Source organism: Lolium rigidum, chromosome 7, assembly GCF_022539505.1.
Source record: "Lolium rigidum isolate FL_2022 chromosome 7, APGP_CSIRO_Lrig_0.1, whole genome shotgun sequence".
NCBI lineage: Eukaryota > Viridiplantae > Streptophyta > Magnoliopsida > Poales > Poaceae > Lolium > Lolium rigidum.
Genome location: NC_061514.1, coordinates 318,301,246 through 318,316,686, shown reverse-complemented (window position 1 = coordinate 318,316,686; position 15,441 = coordinate 318,301,246). Strand labels below are relative to the sequence as shown.

General features: G+C 44.7%; 2 protein-coding genes and 1 pseudogene across 2 annotated transcripts; all 3 read right to left on the bottom strand.

Annotated features, from left to right (window-relative positions):
- Positions 1 to 482: 482 nt before the first annotated feature.
- LOC124670724 (anamorsin homolog) lies at positions 483 to 2,082 on the bottom strand. Its single transcript, XM_047207199.1, has 7 exons — positions 1,953 to 2,082; positions 1,519 to 1,679; positions 1,327 to 1,422; positions 1,093 to 1,249; positions 828 to 973; positions 625 to 699; positions 483 to 521 (listed from the first exon to the last, which is right to left on the bottom strand). Exons 1-7 carry the CDS (start codon positions 2,074 to 2,076, stop codon positions 483 to 485), a joined length of 798 nt encoding a protein of 265 aa, XP_047063155.1. The 5' UTR covers positions 2,077 to 2,082.
- A 2,095-nt stretch (positions 2,083 to 4,177) lies between these two features.
- Positions 4,178 to 4,841, bottom strand: LOC124673220 (annotated as a pseudogene).
- Positions 4,842 to 11,692: 6,851 nt separating this feature from the next.
- On the bottom strand, positions 11,693 to 13,224 carry LOC124673978 (galactinol synthase 2-like). The gene is made up of 3 exons (XM_047210019.1): positions 12,840 to 13,224; positions 12,286 to 12,747; positions 11,693 to 12,172 (listed from the first exon to the last, which is right to left on the bottom strand). The coding sequence occupies exons 1-3, from the start codon at positions 13,149 to 13,151 to the stop codon at positions 11,966 to 11,968; spliced, it is 981 nt and encodes a 326-aa protein (XP_047065975.1). The 5' UTR covers positions 13,152 to 13,224; the 3' UTR covers positions 11,693 to 11,965.
- Positions 13,225 to 15,441: the final 2,217 nt, after the last annotated feature.

Below are 15,441 nucleotides of genomic sequence, written 5' to 3'. Positions count from 1 at the left end.
CTAATATTTGTTGCCATTCGTGGCTTTATATATAGAGATAAGCTAAGGCATTCCATTTAAAAAAACACACTACACAAGCTAGTCCAAACACAACCTTTCTTTTTGGGTTTAACTATTTCTCAGTCGACTCAGTTAGATGATGTCATCAAATCTCAGTTGCAACTCATGTGAAACTTATGGCACAAATCACAATGTAAATTAAATGATGTAGGATTTAACTGAGCACGAAGTTGAGAACTAGCAAATTCCTTTTTTTACTGCAAACGATGCATCTTTCACCATGAGAAACGTTTCTTTCAGAAAAAGAACAAATTCAATAATAAGGTATTTTCAGCCTAGCTGAGAACTAGTAAATTCCTTTTTCTTTTTTTTACAAAAGATGCATCTTTCACCATGACCCATGAGAAACGTGGCTTTCGGCGAAAGAACAAATTGAATAATAAGGTATTTCCTACCATAGGCTGATCTCTGCCGTCAACTCGTCATATGTCGGCCGAAAGGAAGTTATCAGACAATGTAACCTGGCGATCCAGAAACAAGAAGGTCAGTATACTGCACAAAAAGTATTTCAACCTGTGCGCTGAAGCTCTTCAGCCCAAATAATGAACGGGAAAGAGCGATTACCTTCTGGCCCAACTTGAATGGTGCGAGGCCTCTGTATGGGCAACCACTGCATCTGAATGCATCGCCCAACCCACACTGAAATTTGGTTTTAGAGAATTAGGTCAGATATAATCAGTGACGCGAGTCAGTTGAGTGCATGGATTATCACAAAAAGATTCACGAGTAGCACTGTATGTTATGTCTATGGTAGTGATTTTACTTACACTGCCACAAGCTGACACAGGGTTATCGATCTGGTCTGCAGTGAGCCCCAATTTCTCCACCTTCTGCTTAGCCTCAGCCCTACCACAACTGCAGTTCTTGCATGCCTTCCTTGCCTTCTTTGTGGCTCCGACTTCACAATCTCCTGCTAGCGAAATAACATAAAATCTGTCAGTGGCGAAATAACATAAAATCTGTCCGTGCCGAAATCTGAAATACGCGTATCTACAAAAGAGTAAACAAAGTCAGACGGTTTGTTGACTATACCAACTGGAAGTTGCGGTTTCTTCAAGTCGTCCTCAGTCAAGAGGCTGTGTTCATCAATCAGTTCATCATCATCAATTTTAGTCTTTGGAAGAGCCTTTATTGCTTTCTTCAGGGGGAAGGATGAACCCATACTCCAAGTCGGCTTCTTTGCCCTGATCTGAAAATGATTCAATTTAGCAATCACTGTAACAGAAAGAAAGCCTACAGGAGCAGCCTTAAATGTGACATACTCACAGTAACAGACTGCACGCTATCCGGCGAGTTTGTAGCAGAAGCTTGCACTTCAACAAAACCTCCCATTAGTAGCTGGCGCTCGATATAATTGTTTGGCTAATATTGCAGAGGAAATATAAAATCAAGTTGGGCTAAGTTAATGTTACAGTAAACAGGTGTGAGCAACTGAGCAACAAGGGTTCCACGAATTACCTTCTGATCAGATGAGGGTGTGAAGCTCTGTACCAGCACAATGCCCCCAGCTTGCAGCACTTGGTTAATTTCAGCAACAAATTTATCCCCAAAGCTCTCCATATTTTTAATGACAGATAGAACAGCACCAACTGACGAGTCATCGTAAGGCAACTTCCCATCTGATAGGAGGTAACAACAAGGGTTTGAAACCGGTTTATGAAAAGATGAAGTTTATACATGGTTAGCACATGATGAATAACCAAATAAGCATCAAAATCCAAATTAGAGCCCAAGGAGCAAATCCCAGATTTGATTGTAACCTATCCCTCCCGACCCTTTTACAAGGTTAGCACATGACGAATAACCAAATAAACATGCATGCAGGTCTTAATCCTACAAGGCTTCCATGCATCCCGTAGCAGCAAAGAAGGGGATGTGATTCGGAACCTTACCGAGCGAGGCGCACTGCGTGATGACCACCATGTCCTCCCAGGAGACTCCGGCGGCCATTGCCAGGCCCCGCACCGCGCGAAGCGGCAACACCAGCTCGTCCGTCACCGCGAGCGCTGCCGCCATGGATCCAATAACTGGAACCCGGCCGAGGAGAAAGCGAGCGACCAGACCGGAAGAGCCGCGGAAAGGGGGCTCGAGCAGCTTACGGATGTATACGACGAGGAAGAGAAGAAAACCCCGAGCGCGCGCGAAAGAGAGGGGTTTTGGGGAAGGGAACTCCATGTCTAGGATGGTCGGTCGAGAGCTTCCTTCGGAGCAATGCAGGGGGTTCGCAATGAAGGGGGGCGGTGGGCGGTGGGCGGCGGACTCAAGATCGGTCCGACGGAGGATTGAGCTTTTGCCGCTGCCGATCACCGGACAGGAGGACGTGGTCACCGCGCGCCGCCGGGGAGGAGGAGGCCGATTGTTCTAGGTTACTTTTTTTTTTTGACGATTACTTTTTTTGAGGGCGATTGTTGTTGTAGGTTACTGATTGGCCGAGGTCACGAAGGGCCAGTGCGAGTGCCGGCCCATCCCGTACATGGGCCAGTTTTCACTAATCCAACGCTGGGCAGGCCCAACCGAACTAACCAGAGGCCTCAAACAAGGAAACACACACAAGCAGGGTGACTGACTGGTCACACCGTCACAGTGTCTGTGATTCTCTGTGTGTGCACGCGCTCAAAGGATATTGAGCTCATTTAAAAAAAAGGATATTGAACTTATATTCTGATATTTTATGGCGAAACAAAATTCTGAACTCAGATTAATTGCTGCATATAATTTTTTCACTCGTCAAAGTTGGAAGGATCATTTTCATGGAATCGACTGAAAGTTTTCGAAGTATTTGACACAGCTAACCTTGCTTCAAGGAAACTTAGGTGAATGCACCCACCGATTGCACTAGAGAAATTCCTTGATCTCGAGTTTTAAGTATGGAGAAGTTGAAGAAATCCGAGTTTAGGGAGGGATCTTGATGGAAGTCGAAAGTTAATTAGAGCTCGGATATTAGGTGTTGACTACAAATACTAACGGGTGAAGTCTTGGTAACAAGACCAATATGATATCATGATACTAGTTGATGGCGCACCAACTTGGCCTGCAATTATTTTTGTTCGCCATTTTTCAACAAGGTACCTAATCAGGACATATCAGAGAGATATTTCCCCACATGCAAATTATAAGGATCTAAAATTCTTTTATAGAGCACTATAGGATCTCATACATCAATATACACACATAGTTTGGATGCCAACAACAAGATTTGGGGCACAAGGGGGTAGGGATTGGAGAAGTCTCACCAAAGACGGTGGAACCACAACTTGAAGGAGACAAGTTTGTAGATATGGTCTTCAAATCTTGTAGGGGCAGCGTCGGGTGATTGATTTAGCTTCGTCGTTCAACTTCTTATCCCTCTCCTTTCTCTTATTTTTCTTCTCCAAGGAGGCCAACCTGGATTTTCTCCACTACACCTAGTGGTGGGTAAATGGTAGGCTTATCCTCTCCCTTCCCTCACGTTCAATGTCCAAAATAACCCTCGGTCATAACCCTAATGAGTAAAGGCTTCAATAGCCTCACAACCCACGTGGGAGGATACCCACCAATCTAATGGATCCCATCTAACAGAAATTTAAACAACTTGAATTGAGGAAACTGAACACCTTTATACACCAATTGGTAAGGAATCAACATTAATTTTACTAGTGGCCAAAATGAAATTAGGATCTTAGCAGTGGCATGTAGGTAATTTTGGTACTACTAAAATACAAAGCAAAAGTGTACCCGAAGTGATGAAAGACATCACATGACCTAAAGGTTTGTCGGTGATAGCAAGTAAACCATCTTATCTTGGCTCCTCGATGCACCAAACACATAGAATGTCATCAATTGCTATTTCCTCAAACCATCCATGTGTTGTGCTTTTGCCAGTAACCTGAACACCCTTCTTTGAGCTAGCTCAGCTACATAGTTGCGTGTTGTTTCTGCATGTTCATGTTTTGGTGCTCGTGGAATGAATCCCTCAGCTATCCATAGTGAAAGAAGAATGGATATATCTATTCTAAAATACTTGGGAAAATTATCAATATATATGCCACAAGATCTTAAATAATGAAATGGCATGTCTTTGTAACTGCGAGGCGGTATGATACACATGAGTTGTGTGCACCAGTTGATGGCCAATACATCAATATATGATACCATGCTTTCCGATTAAGTTTTTATTTGATAGATAACCTCCCAAAATGGTAAGTGCATGGGGTAATCGATCACACTTTAATGCAAAAATTCTACCTAGTTCTTCAAACTCACCCACATCATCTGTCAAAGAACTTTTATATGATGGTAAACATGTGGTACTAAGAAGTTCCCAACTTTTCTCATGGTCTAACTCGTACAAAATATGAATGTGGCTTGGCATATCAATACGTTTTGCATTTTTGTCTTACATGTAGTCAAGAGTATCCTACTACCACTATTTGAATCTGCAAAGTCTTTAACCATTCTATTCAGTTGGTCCAATATGTCTTATTTTAATACATCAACAAGAACCATCAGGTATATTTTTTGTAACTCCTTTCTCACCTCATACTCTTTCTTTAGGTCATTTGACTCTTTGTCCCCTATGATTTGCTCCATAATAGTTTTTAGCATACCAACACCCTTGAACTTCTGAGATACAGTCAATCAATCAGTTGTATTGAAGTGTTGCTTTACTCTAGACGATATGATGCTTAGTTTGTTTGATTGAGTTGAACAAATTGTGACATGTTAGTCCACTCAAAGATATTTTTATTTGTCAATCGATGCACATGTCTGTGTTTTTCATTTGCACACGTATATGAATCCATCGCCATATTTTGTCGGACTTCATGTTGCGACCTAAAACGTTGATAGCTATGGATTTATAATCGTAGACCACAAGTTGTCAACTTGTAACTAATAGTATTTGGAAAATAAAAATAAATAGTTTTAGATTATGTTTAATAATACATAATATTTGGATATACATATTAAAATTTATAGTAAATAGTAGTTCTTTGAGAGAGAACATTACAGAACTATATTACAACAAATAATTAGTACAGAACACACGGATGAACCAAAGCGGTTTGAACTAATGTCACCTAAACATTACTAAGGTAGTATTGCTCTTGTTGATCGAGTATCACACACATATTAAATAATGCTTATGAAACATAGTGCTTTGCGCCCACCCTACATTTTCCATATATATCGAATGCAACTTTGGGTGGTTAAATAATTGGTCACCGGGCTAGTCAGATCGGGGCTTCTCGAAGCAGCCAGCATCTGCTCGAGCGGCCTGGTCCGGTGGCTAATATAACGACGCTTGTCAGATCATCCACGCTGCGCCGTGTGCCATGGCTCATACGGAGCAGTGCAGTGTTGACGATCGGGTCCGATTGATCGATACGGCGCTTGTTCCACGCGTAGTACTCTGCAGATTGGTTAGTCTGGATTTCCGATCTTGTGTACGTGTACGCCGGTGGCGGCTGAAATGCCCTGAGCTGCGCGCATGCCTGAATGCTGCCCTGACGGGCCGAATTGGTGTTCGTTCAAGGCTCCTTGACTTGGCAGTATAAACAGGATGACATGTTGTAGCAATATAAACCCTGCAAGGCATGCAACTGGATATATCACTGTTAGTTGCCACAATTGACGTATGCAGTGTACTTTCGGTCTGCCAAGACAGTACGTGGCTAGCTCTGCAATCCTCTAGAATATATAGTGCTACACTTGTCCTCGAGAAAATGGATCCCAAATTTAGTAATGGCTTGGGTGACCGTTGGTGCACGGTAACGAGGAATGCAATTACGGATAGATGCGGCGATCAGCGGCAGGCTAAGTCGATGAGGCTGCGAACGAGTTGAGTTCGAACGAATTAAATTAAGCTTAGCATGCCTCACTCACACAGTACGTGCCTGTATGCAGCTAAACGATGCTTAATTGCTTACATGTGTATTGTTTTCTTCTGGATAAGGCGCATCGAGTCAACATGTGGGAGGTCACCTCGACGGCGACGGCGACGTCGCGCTATCCGGCGAACCGTCGGTTAGATGGCAAAGGCCGTACGGGCGCGGCGACAGGTGTGATTCTGACACGCCGATCGCAGCGCCGGCCACCCGCACAGTATAGGCCCGAGCAATGGCGGTTGTACCTGGACAAGGTGGCACAGCCGTCGCCTCATTACTGGGCTACAGCAATGGTCATCGAAAAAGACTTCGATCCATCTCAGTGGAAGAAAGTCCACTTCTCAGCCTTAAACTCTTTAAACTCTGGGGTAAGTTCACTTTTCGTCCTAATAATTATTTTTTTGTTTAGAATCAACCTTAAACTTTTAAAATAGCTTACTTTTCATCCTTTCTGATTAAGTCGAGAAAATCGCTAACATGAAAAGAAAAACAATCAACCAACTGAACTGGTTTTAATCCAAGAAAGCCCAAGCTAGCAGAGATCTTAGTGCAAAAAATTTAAATCCTTAACTCCCCGTCTCTCTCGCTCGATTTCTCTCTCTCTCTTCCGGTTCACCTGAAGCTTGCTTTGCCTATCAACATGGTACTGTCTATGCCCTTGCACTGTTGTCTTGTTTTTTCCCAACCGTGGCAGATATCTACTTGGCTCAACCGGGATAAGAACTAAAAGTGAATGATTCTGAGAGTTTAAGGTTTATTTTAAACCAAACAAAACTTTTATAATCAAAAGTGAACTTTCCCTATAATTCAAGAACCAAAAGTGGAATTTCTTCATCTCAGTTTAATGTGCGCCGGATAAGGCCTGTGGCTGGGTAGGCCAACAGCTCGAGTGAACAAATCCTCCGTTCATAAATAGATGTTTTGGATTTTTCTAAATTAAGATATATCTATATATATATAACTCGAGTGAACAAATCCTCGACATCACATGTACATTATTATTTTTCTTTATTATCTTTGTCCATAAATATATGTATTAGATTTGTCAGAACTTACATATATCTATATTTATGAATGTAGGGAGAAGAATCCCCTCATTGCACTGGTGTAGAATCTTTGAGATACTCTGTATTTTAAAGAAGCACTAGTGTAAAATATTTTAGATACTCTGTATTTCAAAGAAGAATATATACGGAGTAAAATGAGTAAGCTTCTTTATTCCCCTCGGTCTGAAATAATTTTCTTAACTTTATCTAAATGCGGAAGTATATAGACGCATTTGAAAGTGCATGGAGCCCCCATGTGTGGTTTTGATAATTAATGACAATCCCTATGGAGTAATGTTTGCATTGAGTTATATTTGTAGGAGTTTTCCATATGCAATGCTTGAACCATATGTTGGCTTCAAGATTGCAATAAGAAGCAAATGAAGAAGATCAAGTGTCAAGTATGTCTTTAAGATGAAGATGAAGTGGGCTCTCAAGGTTAACTTCAAGACATCAACGAAATGAAGGAAAGTTCAAGATGAGCCAACTCGAAGAGATCATATGCTTGAAGCTTGCCATGAAGAAATGAAGTGCAAGTTTAAGATGAGCCAACTCGAAGAGATCATAAGCTTGAAGCTTGCCATGAAAAAATGGAGTGCAAGTTCAAGATGAGCCATCTCGAAGAGATCCTTTGTTTGACTCTTGCCATCCATATGGTGATCATGGATATGTAAAGATGTACCGAAGAAGAAGCTCTCACATGGTGGATTATGGGGGAGCAATCCATATGGTGTTCATGGATATGTGAAGTTGCGCCGAAGAAGAAGCTCTCCCATGGTGGATTATGGGGAAGCAATCCACAACACTTCGTCAAGCAAGCATAATCAAGAAAGACGTTTCATCTTGCTGCGGTCAAGATCGTCATTATCGAGCTCAAGTGGAATGCGCAAGTATAAGGTTTGCTCTTGATAGGGTTTCTTTCTCACCGGTCTCATAGTGTAGTTGGAGACCGGTTTATAGTTTAGTTGTCGTACTATCAAGAGGGCTCTCGAGTGAGTAACTCGATCGTATCGTTCGGAGAGAGCTCAAACCTTTGCATCCTTGCATCATCTTTCTTGGTTGTTATTTGGATCTTATCAATGTGATGTTTTAGAGCTTGTGCTTATTCTCATGACAAGCTCTAGTTCACCGAAAACGGATTTCGCATAGATCACTTGTTGCGTTTTCGAGTTTGGTGATTTTCTCGGTTTCTCATGTTGAGGTGTTGCACCTCTAAATATAATAGAAAATCACCCCCACTAGTTTCCATATTTTTGTTGGGTATGCTCTTGTCGTCCTCTTTCCAACAAAATTGGTTTCACTCTATTCGGAGCTACCAATCTTAAGTTTTGGATTTTACAAGGTAGCAGGTCTATATCACCAGGCCGGATTTTCTGGGCCGGATATTTGCAAATATTCGGCCCCTGAAAATCGGCTAAGGACTTTTGGCGAAGTGGCTCAGTGATACCCTGGATAGGGGCCGGATTTTTGACCGGACTTTTGCCCGGATTTTCCCAGGGCCGGATATTTCAGGGGGGGCGGATAATCTGTCCCTAATTTACACCGGATAATCCGGCCCTCGTTTTGTTCCAACGGCTCGATTTTCTTGGGGGGGTATAAATACCCCCTTCTTCCTCCTTGGGCTGTTGCTTCTTCCACTCTCTCTCTCTCCTCCATTGTTGATCTTGAGAAGCTTGCCCTATATCTCTATCCCTCCATGATTCTTGCCCCATTTTGAGGGAAAAGAGAGAGGAGATCTAGATCCACACTTTGACCAAACCAAATCATCTCTTTGTGAGTGAATCTTTGGGATCTAGATCTTGGAGAATTTTGTGTTCTCCTCTTTGTTCTTCCTCTCCTATTCCCCAATAGCTTTTGTAGCTTTGTTGGAATTTGAGAGAGAAGGACTTGAGCATCTTTGTGGTGTTCTTGCCATTGCATTTGGTGCATCGGTTTGAGTTCTCCACGGTGATTCGTGGTGGTGAAAGCAAGAAGGTTGTTACTCTTGGGTTCTTGGAACCCTAGACGGATTCTAGGCCTTTGTGGCGATTTGTTGGGAGCCTCCAATTAAGTTGTGGAAGTGTGCCCCAACCTTTGTGTAAGGCTCGGTTTCCGCCTCGAAGAAAATCTCTTAGTGGAACCGTGACCTAAGCCTTTGTGGCGAGGGTCACCGGAGATTTAGGTGAGGCACCTTCGTGGCGGTCGGTGTGTGGTGTGACTACCGCATCTTGGGGTGAGGCCTTTGTGGCGTTGGTGTGCATCGAGCAACCCATCTCAAGGTGAAGCCAGTTGTGGCGTTCGGGAGCACTAAGCCACCGCACCTCTCCACCGGAGATTAACACTCGCAAGAGTGTGAACTTCGGGATAAATCATCATCTCCCGCGTGCTCCGGTTATCTCTATACCCGAGATCTTTACTTATGCACTTTACCTTGTGATAGCCATCGTTCTTGAAGTTATATATATCTTGCTATCGCATAAGTTGCTTGTATTGCTTAGCATATGTTGTTGGTACACATAGGTGAACCATTGCTTAGAATAAGTTGTTGGTGCACATAGGTGAACCATAGTATATAGGCTTTGGGCTTGACAAAGTAAACGCTAGTTTTATTCCGCATTTGTTAAGCCCATCTCGTAAAAGTTTTAAACTGCCTATTCACCCCCCTGTAGGCGACATCCGTGTCCTTTCAGCATTTTCGTTATAGATAGATGCCGTTGGCAAACTAGTAGCCATAGTTGTATCTTGTATGTGTGTCCGTTTGCTTGAAATAGCACTGATGGAGCTTCACCCATTGCAGTCCTTGTCATGAGTGGTGAGCGTTGAAGGACGTTGAGGCCATTGCAAGAACCGAGCATTCCAAAAAAGCATGCCAAATTCAAGTCTCATGATCGACCACAGATTCAAGAATGCTAGTTGAATCCTTCTTGTCTCATTTGAATTGTTCATGCCATACTGCAATACTGCAGACAGTTCTTTCAGCTTCAATGCATGCAATCAATTGAGCCAATACATGGAAATCCATGTGCTTTATTGAAAGCCTGAAGCCTTGTTGTGTATTGAGTATTGGGAGCTCTCAAGTACTTTTCACCGAACATTCGGACAATTGCTAAGTGCTTCACACACTTGATGGCTTGACTCTCACCCATCGCCAAGTGGTCATAAACAAGATCCGCTGTAACACCACATGGCATGATGCACAATGCGATCATGACTTTTTGAATTGTGCTATGGCCAAATTCTCCGATACAATTCCTCTTTTGCTCGAAGAACCGATCAAACTTAGTCACCTTCTTCATAATGTGTTCAAATAATTTGATTCTGATCCTAAAACGGCGCCGAAGTTATCGCTCCGATTAAAATTGATTCTCTATGAAATAGCGGTGCATCAACTTAGCACGTGTTCCTAGGCACCTTGTGAGAGTGAAATGTGGGCCACGTATTAATAAAGTAGCACAAGTTTGTAGCTTACTATTGTATAAAATTACTCTAAGCTGGCTATAGATAGCCAGCAACACTCTACACTCTTGAACTTGCTCTAGCAATGCTCTTGAACTTGCTCTAGCAATGGTGGCAACGTACGGGTAGGTTTAGCACGTGTTCCTAAGCACCTTGTGAGAGTGAAAGATGGACACATATTGATAAAGTAGCACAAGTTTGTAGCTCACTATTGTATAAAATTACTCTAAACTGGCTATAGATAGCCAGCAACTCGCTACACTATTGAACTTGTCCTCAAGCAATGGTGGCAGCGTACAGGTAGGTTTCAAGATGGCAGTTGGGCTGCACGCAAGCGATTCGAAGTTTGCAGAGCGTACAAGATGGCACCGCAAATATACGGCGTTGGATGAGGCAATATTTGACGTGACGAACTTTTTTTAAGCGCACAACAAAATACGTCCTCTACTGGAGCACCGATTTAGCCACCCCATGCCATATATCTGCGGTTATTTCAGCCTCGCCGTATTTTGCAGAGAGCATCTCCACTCGCCCCGTCCTAAAAGCCCCACAAACGGGTTTTGGGGGCATCAACGCGAAAATTTGCGCCCAGCCGTGGCCTCCAAAATAGTTTTGCACCGGTGCGCATACTATTCATCCGGCGCCCCCAAACCAACCCCGATCTGGAGGGAGGCTAGCGGGGCGTAGGCGGGAGGGGAAACGTGTGAGCGGCCCAGCCTTGGCGTAGGCGGGAGGGGAGGTGGTCGCGTGAGTTTGGTGGGTGTCGGTCATCGAGAGGTAGGACATCAAGCTCGACCTGATCAAGGCCACCGTGGCATCGAAGAAGAGGACGGAGGACCTAGCGTTGTTGATGGTCAACACAAGCGGCATGGACGAGACGTCAAGGCCTGGTGCGTCCTTTTTTTCCACGGCTATGTAATGTCGGCTGACGTGCGCCCTTTTTTTTGGTTCGCTGGACATTAATTTGTGACGATGTGTTTGTCGAGACTATTCACAGGCGCCAAAACTATGTGATCAACTATCTATTTAAATTTGTGTTTAAATTTATTTGGGAGGACGCGTTTGTGGGCTGCGGGTGCCCCTCATAAGGCCACGTGCCGGATAATTTAGGGGTGGTGGGGGCGAGAGGAAATACTCTTAGTGAATGGAGAAAGTACTACTATCTAGGGCATTTGACTGCACAATAGAACGTCAAATAGCTGGGGAGAATTTCATACTAACTCGTGTTCCTAATTAAGTGATATAGTAAAAAGCAATGTAACATGTATTAACTGCATCACCTAATTCGAAATGGAGAAAATATTATATATATAAACTTATAGGTTTCAAGCATATAGTTAGAGCAACATGTGCATGCATGCACGTATTTACAAACTTGTCAAAACCCTAGCATACTGCTCGATAGATCTACAACACCAAAACGTGCAGATCTGTCCACATATTATTTCCTTTCGGCAAAAACCCTATATGCGCGCGGTAGATTGTAATCTTAATTATGACGCTTGATTGAGCGCCAACATGCCGTGTGCGCCAACGCCGGTCGGCATGCAAGGCACGGGTCTATGCGGCGGACGGCGCAGGGAAGTACTTGCCGGCCCAGGCCTCGGCGAGAGCCGCACCAAGCGGGTCGGTGACCTCGCCGCCGTCGGCGCCCTTGAAGTCTAGGCTCTCGTCGTTGTAGATGCCCCACCACTTCTTGACCAGCATCTTGATGTCCTCCCTGTCCATGTTCGCCTCCTCGCCGGTGAACCTCCAAGGCTTCGAACCCTGCAAGAATGGAATGGAAACATTTGATCATAATCATAAAAATTAAGATCAAACCTAGAGAGATAAATTCATGGCGGTTTGTACAAATAGATGGATTGACCACAGTCACTTACGGCAGCGCAGTAGTGCACGGCCTTAACCTTGCCGAGCTCCACGTTCTCGGGGTGCCTCCAGAGCATGGCCAGCACCAGATTGTAGACGTTCGGGATGGGCTTGTACACGTCGTTGAAGAACATGTTGAGAAAATCCTGCTCGGCGAAGGGGGTCGGGTCGGTGACGACGAGCTTCTCGAGGAGGGCCTTAGCGGTGGCGAGGCTGGGCTCATGCACGAACATGCCGGCGTTGAAGTAGAGCGGCGGTGGCGGCACACCAAGGTCGCTCTCTGGCCAGGCGACCCTGTCGGGGCACTGCTGGCAGTACCCGATCTTGTACTGCGGCGTGTGGCTCCATGTCTTCTCGCAGAAGCAGTCCTTGACGGCGTAGAAGCTGCCAGCCTCCAATTCGAACAGGTGGTCGATGTTGTCGAAGACCTGGATGTCGGCGTCCAGGTACACCATCCTCTCGTACTCAACAAACTATACCACAAGTCCAGAATCAATCAATCACCATCTATCGATCCAAGATTGAATAGAACAAGAGATCGACCATAAACTAGAAAGTACAGTACCTCCCAGATGCGGAGCTTGGAGTAGTTGATGACATAGTACGCCATGGCGAACTGGGTCTGGCTCTCCGGCGGGTACACGGGCTCGATCTCGCGGACGACGCAGCCCTGGTCGACCAGCGTGCGGCGGTGGTCCTCGGGGACGTCGGGGAGCACGGCCACCACCAGCGGATAGGCCGACTTGACGGCGCGGAGGCCCTTGGCGAGGCCCACCACACCCTTCCAGTACTCGCCGGAGCCGGCGAGGAACGTCACGTACGCGCCCTTGGCCGGCGTCTCCTTGGCCGCAACACCCTTGAGCGCCATAGGAGCCATTGCTCGAGCGATCTCCTTCCTTCTTGCTTGGAGGGATGAGAGGAACTAGAGACAAATTGTCGTGTGTTGTTGCTGTGCCTGTTGGTGTATGGGTTGTGCAGCTTGCTGGGCTTTATATAGGCGATCGATGTACGGGATGCTTTGGTAGCACGTCGGTGGGGTGGGGGCCGAGTAGTTGGGATAGAATGGAAAGGTAATAAAATGAAATCTCGATTCGAATGACGACGATGGCTTATTACCCGGTCCTTGATTTTGATATTCCATTGTACTAACGCAACTTCCGTTTTTTACTCTGTGCGGATTAGCCGGCATTTTAGAGGCCGGTGAATGAATGATGTCGTAGATGTCCGCTTCTGCCTTATTTCTCTCTTATTACTGATGATAAGAGGTGATTTGGGTGTTAACCTTGGAGGATAATTTGTTCTAGAATAAATCGGAGGAGGATAATGGCTGTCCATTTTACCGCATGACTTGTCGCTTAATTGGTGGTATATTCTTCCGATATGCAGGGTATATTCTACTGTATTAATTGGCAGAGTACATGAGCGACAATTGCGCAATTCTTTGGCTATCCTGATAATCCACATAACTGAAGTTGGCCATTCCTTTTACTACTCCTCCGTCCTAAAAATATAATGCTTCTAAGGTTACTTAAAAGTCAAATCATACAAACTCTGACCAAATATTTAGGAAAGATATCTACATCTACAAAAATTGAATGAACACATTGAGAAAATATACTTTATATGATGAAAGTATTGATATTGATCTAGTATATATTGTAGATGTTTATATCTTTTGGTATAAACTTGGTCAAACTTAGAAGATGTTGACTTTTTACTACCCTTAGACCCCTCACATTTTGGGACGGAGGGAGTGCTAGAGGTGTAAGAGCATCTCCACCCGTTGACGCTCCCGACGACCATATCTGACGCTAAATAGCGCCGGATTGGACGAAAGTTTCGACCGGGGAGCGCCGAAATTCTAGCCGTATCCCAGGTGGACACCCGTATTCGCCGTTTTTGAAAAAAATGTCCCAGAAAACGTCCAAAATCAAATATCCAGCATGGTTCGGCGATTTTGACCAGTTTTGCCAATATTTCGCTTATTTTTACAAATAAACATTACAGTTCAATAAAACAAGAAAGTTTTCAAACAAATCAAATGGAAACTAGTTGGTGTTGCCTCGAAGCATCCATATGTGCTCCACCAGATCATCCTGCAGCTGTTGATGCATTGTGGAGTCTCGGATCTCCTGACGCATAGCGATGAACGCAACCCACGATGCCGGCACCTGGTGGTTAGGCTGTGCAAGAGGACACTCTCTGTCATATGATGCAGCTTGTTCGCTCAGAGGAACCAGATACTTCCGCTCATTCTTGATAATCATGTTGTGTAAGCACATACAATAGTTCATCACATCCCACATCTCGACCAAGTTAAAGCGGGGAACCGGACAAAAGCACTGCTGGAGGACACCAAATGCACGGTCAACGTCCTTTCGGCAACCTTCTTGTTCCTTGACAAACTGTTGCTCCTTCGGGAGGGCTGGGTTTGAGATAGTCTTCACAAATATTGCCCATTTTGGATAGATACCATCTGCAAGATAGTATTCCTTGTTGTATTGCCGGCCATTGATCACAAAGTTAATCGGGGGAGCATGACCCTCAACAAGCTTGGAGAAGATCGGCGAGCGCGCACTGCAAGACATTGGTGTCGTTATTGGATCTCGGTATACCAAAGAAGGAGTGCCAAATCCAAAGATCATGGGCTGCCACTGCCTCAAGTATCACAGTGCATCTTTTTTTGTGACTCTTGTACATTCCCTGCCAGGCAAACAGACAGTTCTTCCATTTCAAATGAATGCACTCAATGCTTCCAAACATCCCTGGAAATCCTCGAGCTTCATTGACAGCGAGGATCTTAGCAGTGTCTTCGATAGTGGGTGATCTCAAGTAGATGTCCCCGAACACTGCTATCACCGCCCTGCAGAACCGGTAGAAACAATCAAGGGTGGTGGGCTCCGCCATTCGAAGATAGTCATCGGCAGAATCATCAGGAGCTCCATATGCCAGCATCCGCATAGCCACCGTGCACTTTTGGAGGGCGGAAAACCCTGCCATGCCGGTGCAATCCAACTTGCATCTGAAATAGGAGTCGTACTCTCGAAGGGCATACACGATTTTTAGGAAGATCTTCCGGCTCATCCTGAAACGACGCCTAAAAACAGCCTCACCGTGCAATGGATCGTCGGCAAAGTAGTCGGCATAGAGCATGCAGTAGCCCTCCA

Bases quoted from the DNA above. Each gene is read 5' to 3' on its own strand.
- LOC124673978 (XM_047210019.1), bottom strand. From the start codon at position 13,151: ATGGCTCCTATGGCGCTCAAGGGTGTTGCGGCCAAGGAGACGCCGGCC. The intron at 12,748-12,839 runs GTACTGTACTTT...CTTGTGGTATAG, and splicing joins CCAAGCTCCGCATCTGGGAG to TTTGTTGAGTACGAGAGGAT. The intron at 12,173-12,285 runs GTAAGTGACTGT...CCATTCTTGCAG, and splicing joins CCGTGCACTACTGCGCTGCC to GGTTCGAAGCCTTGGAGGTT.
- LOC124670724 (XM_047207199.1), bottom strand. From the start codon at position 2,076: ATGGCGGCAGCGCTCGCGGTGACGGACGAGCTGGTGTTGCCGCTTCGC. The intron at 1,680-1,952 runs GTAAGGTTCCGA...ACCTCCTATCAG, and splicing joins CACGCAGTGCGCCTCGCTCG to ATGGGAAGTTGCCTTACGAT. The intron at 522-624 runs GTAATCGCTCTT...CTGGATCGCCAG, and splicing joins CATTCAAGTTGGGCCAGAAG to GTTACATTGTCTGATAACTT.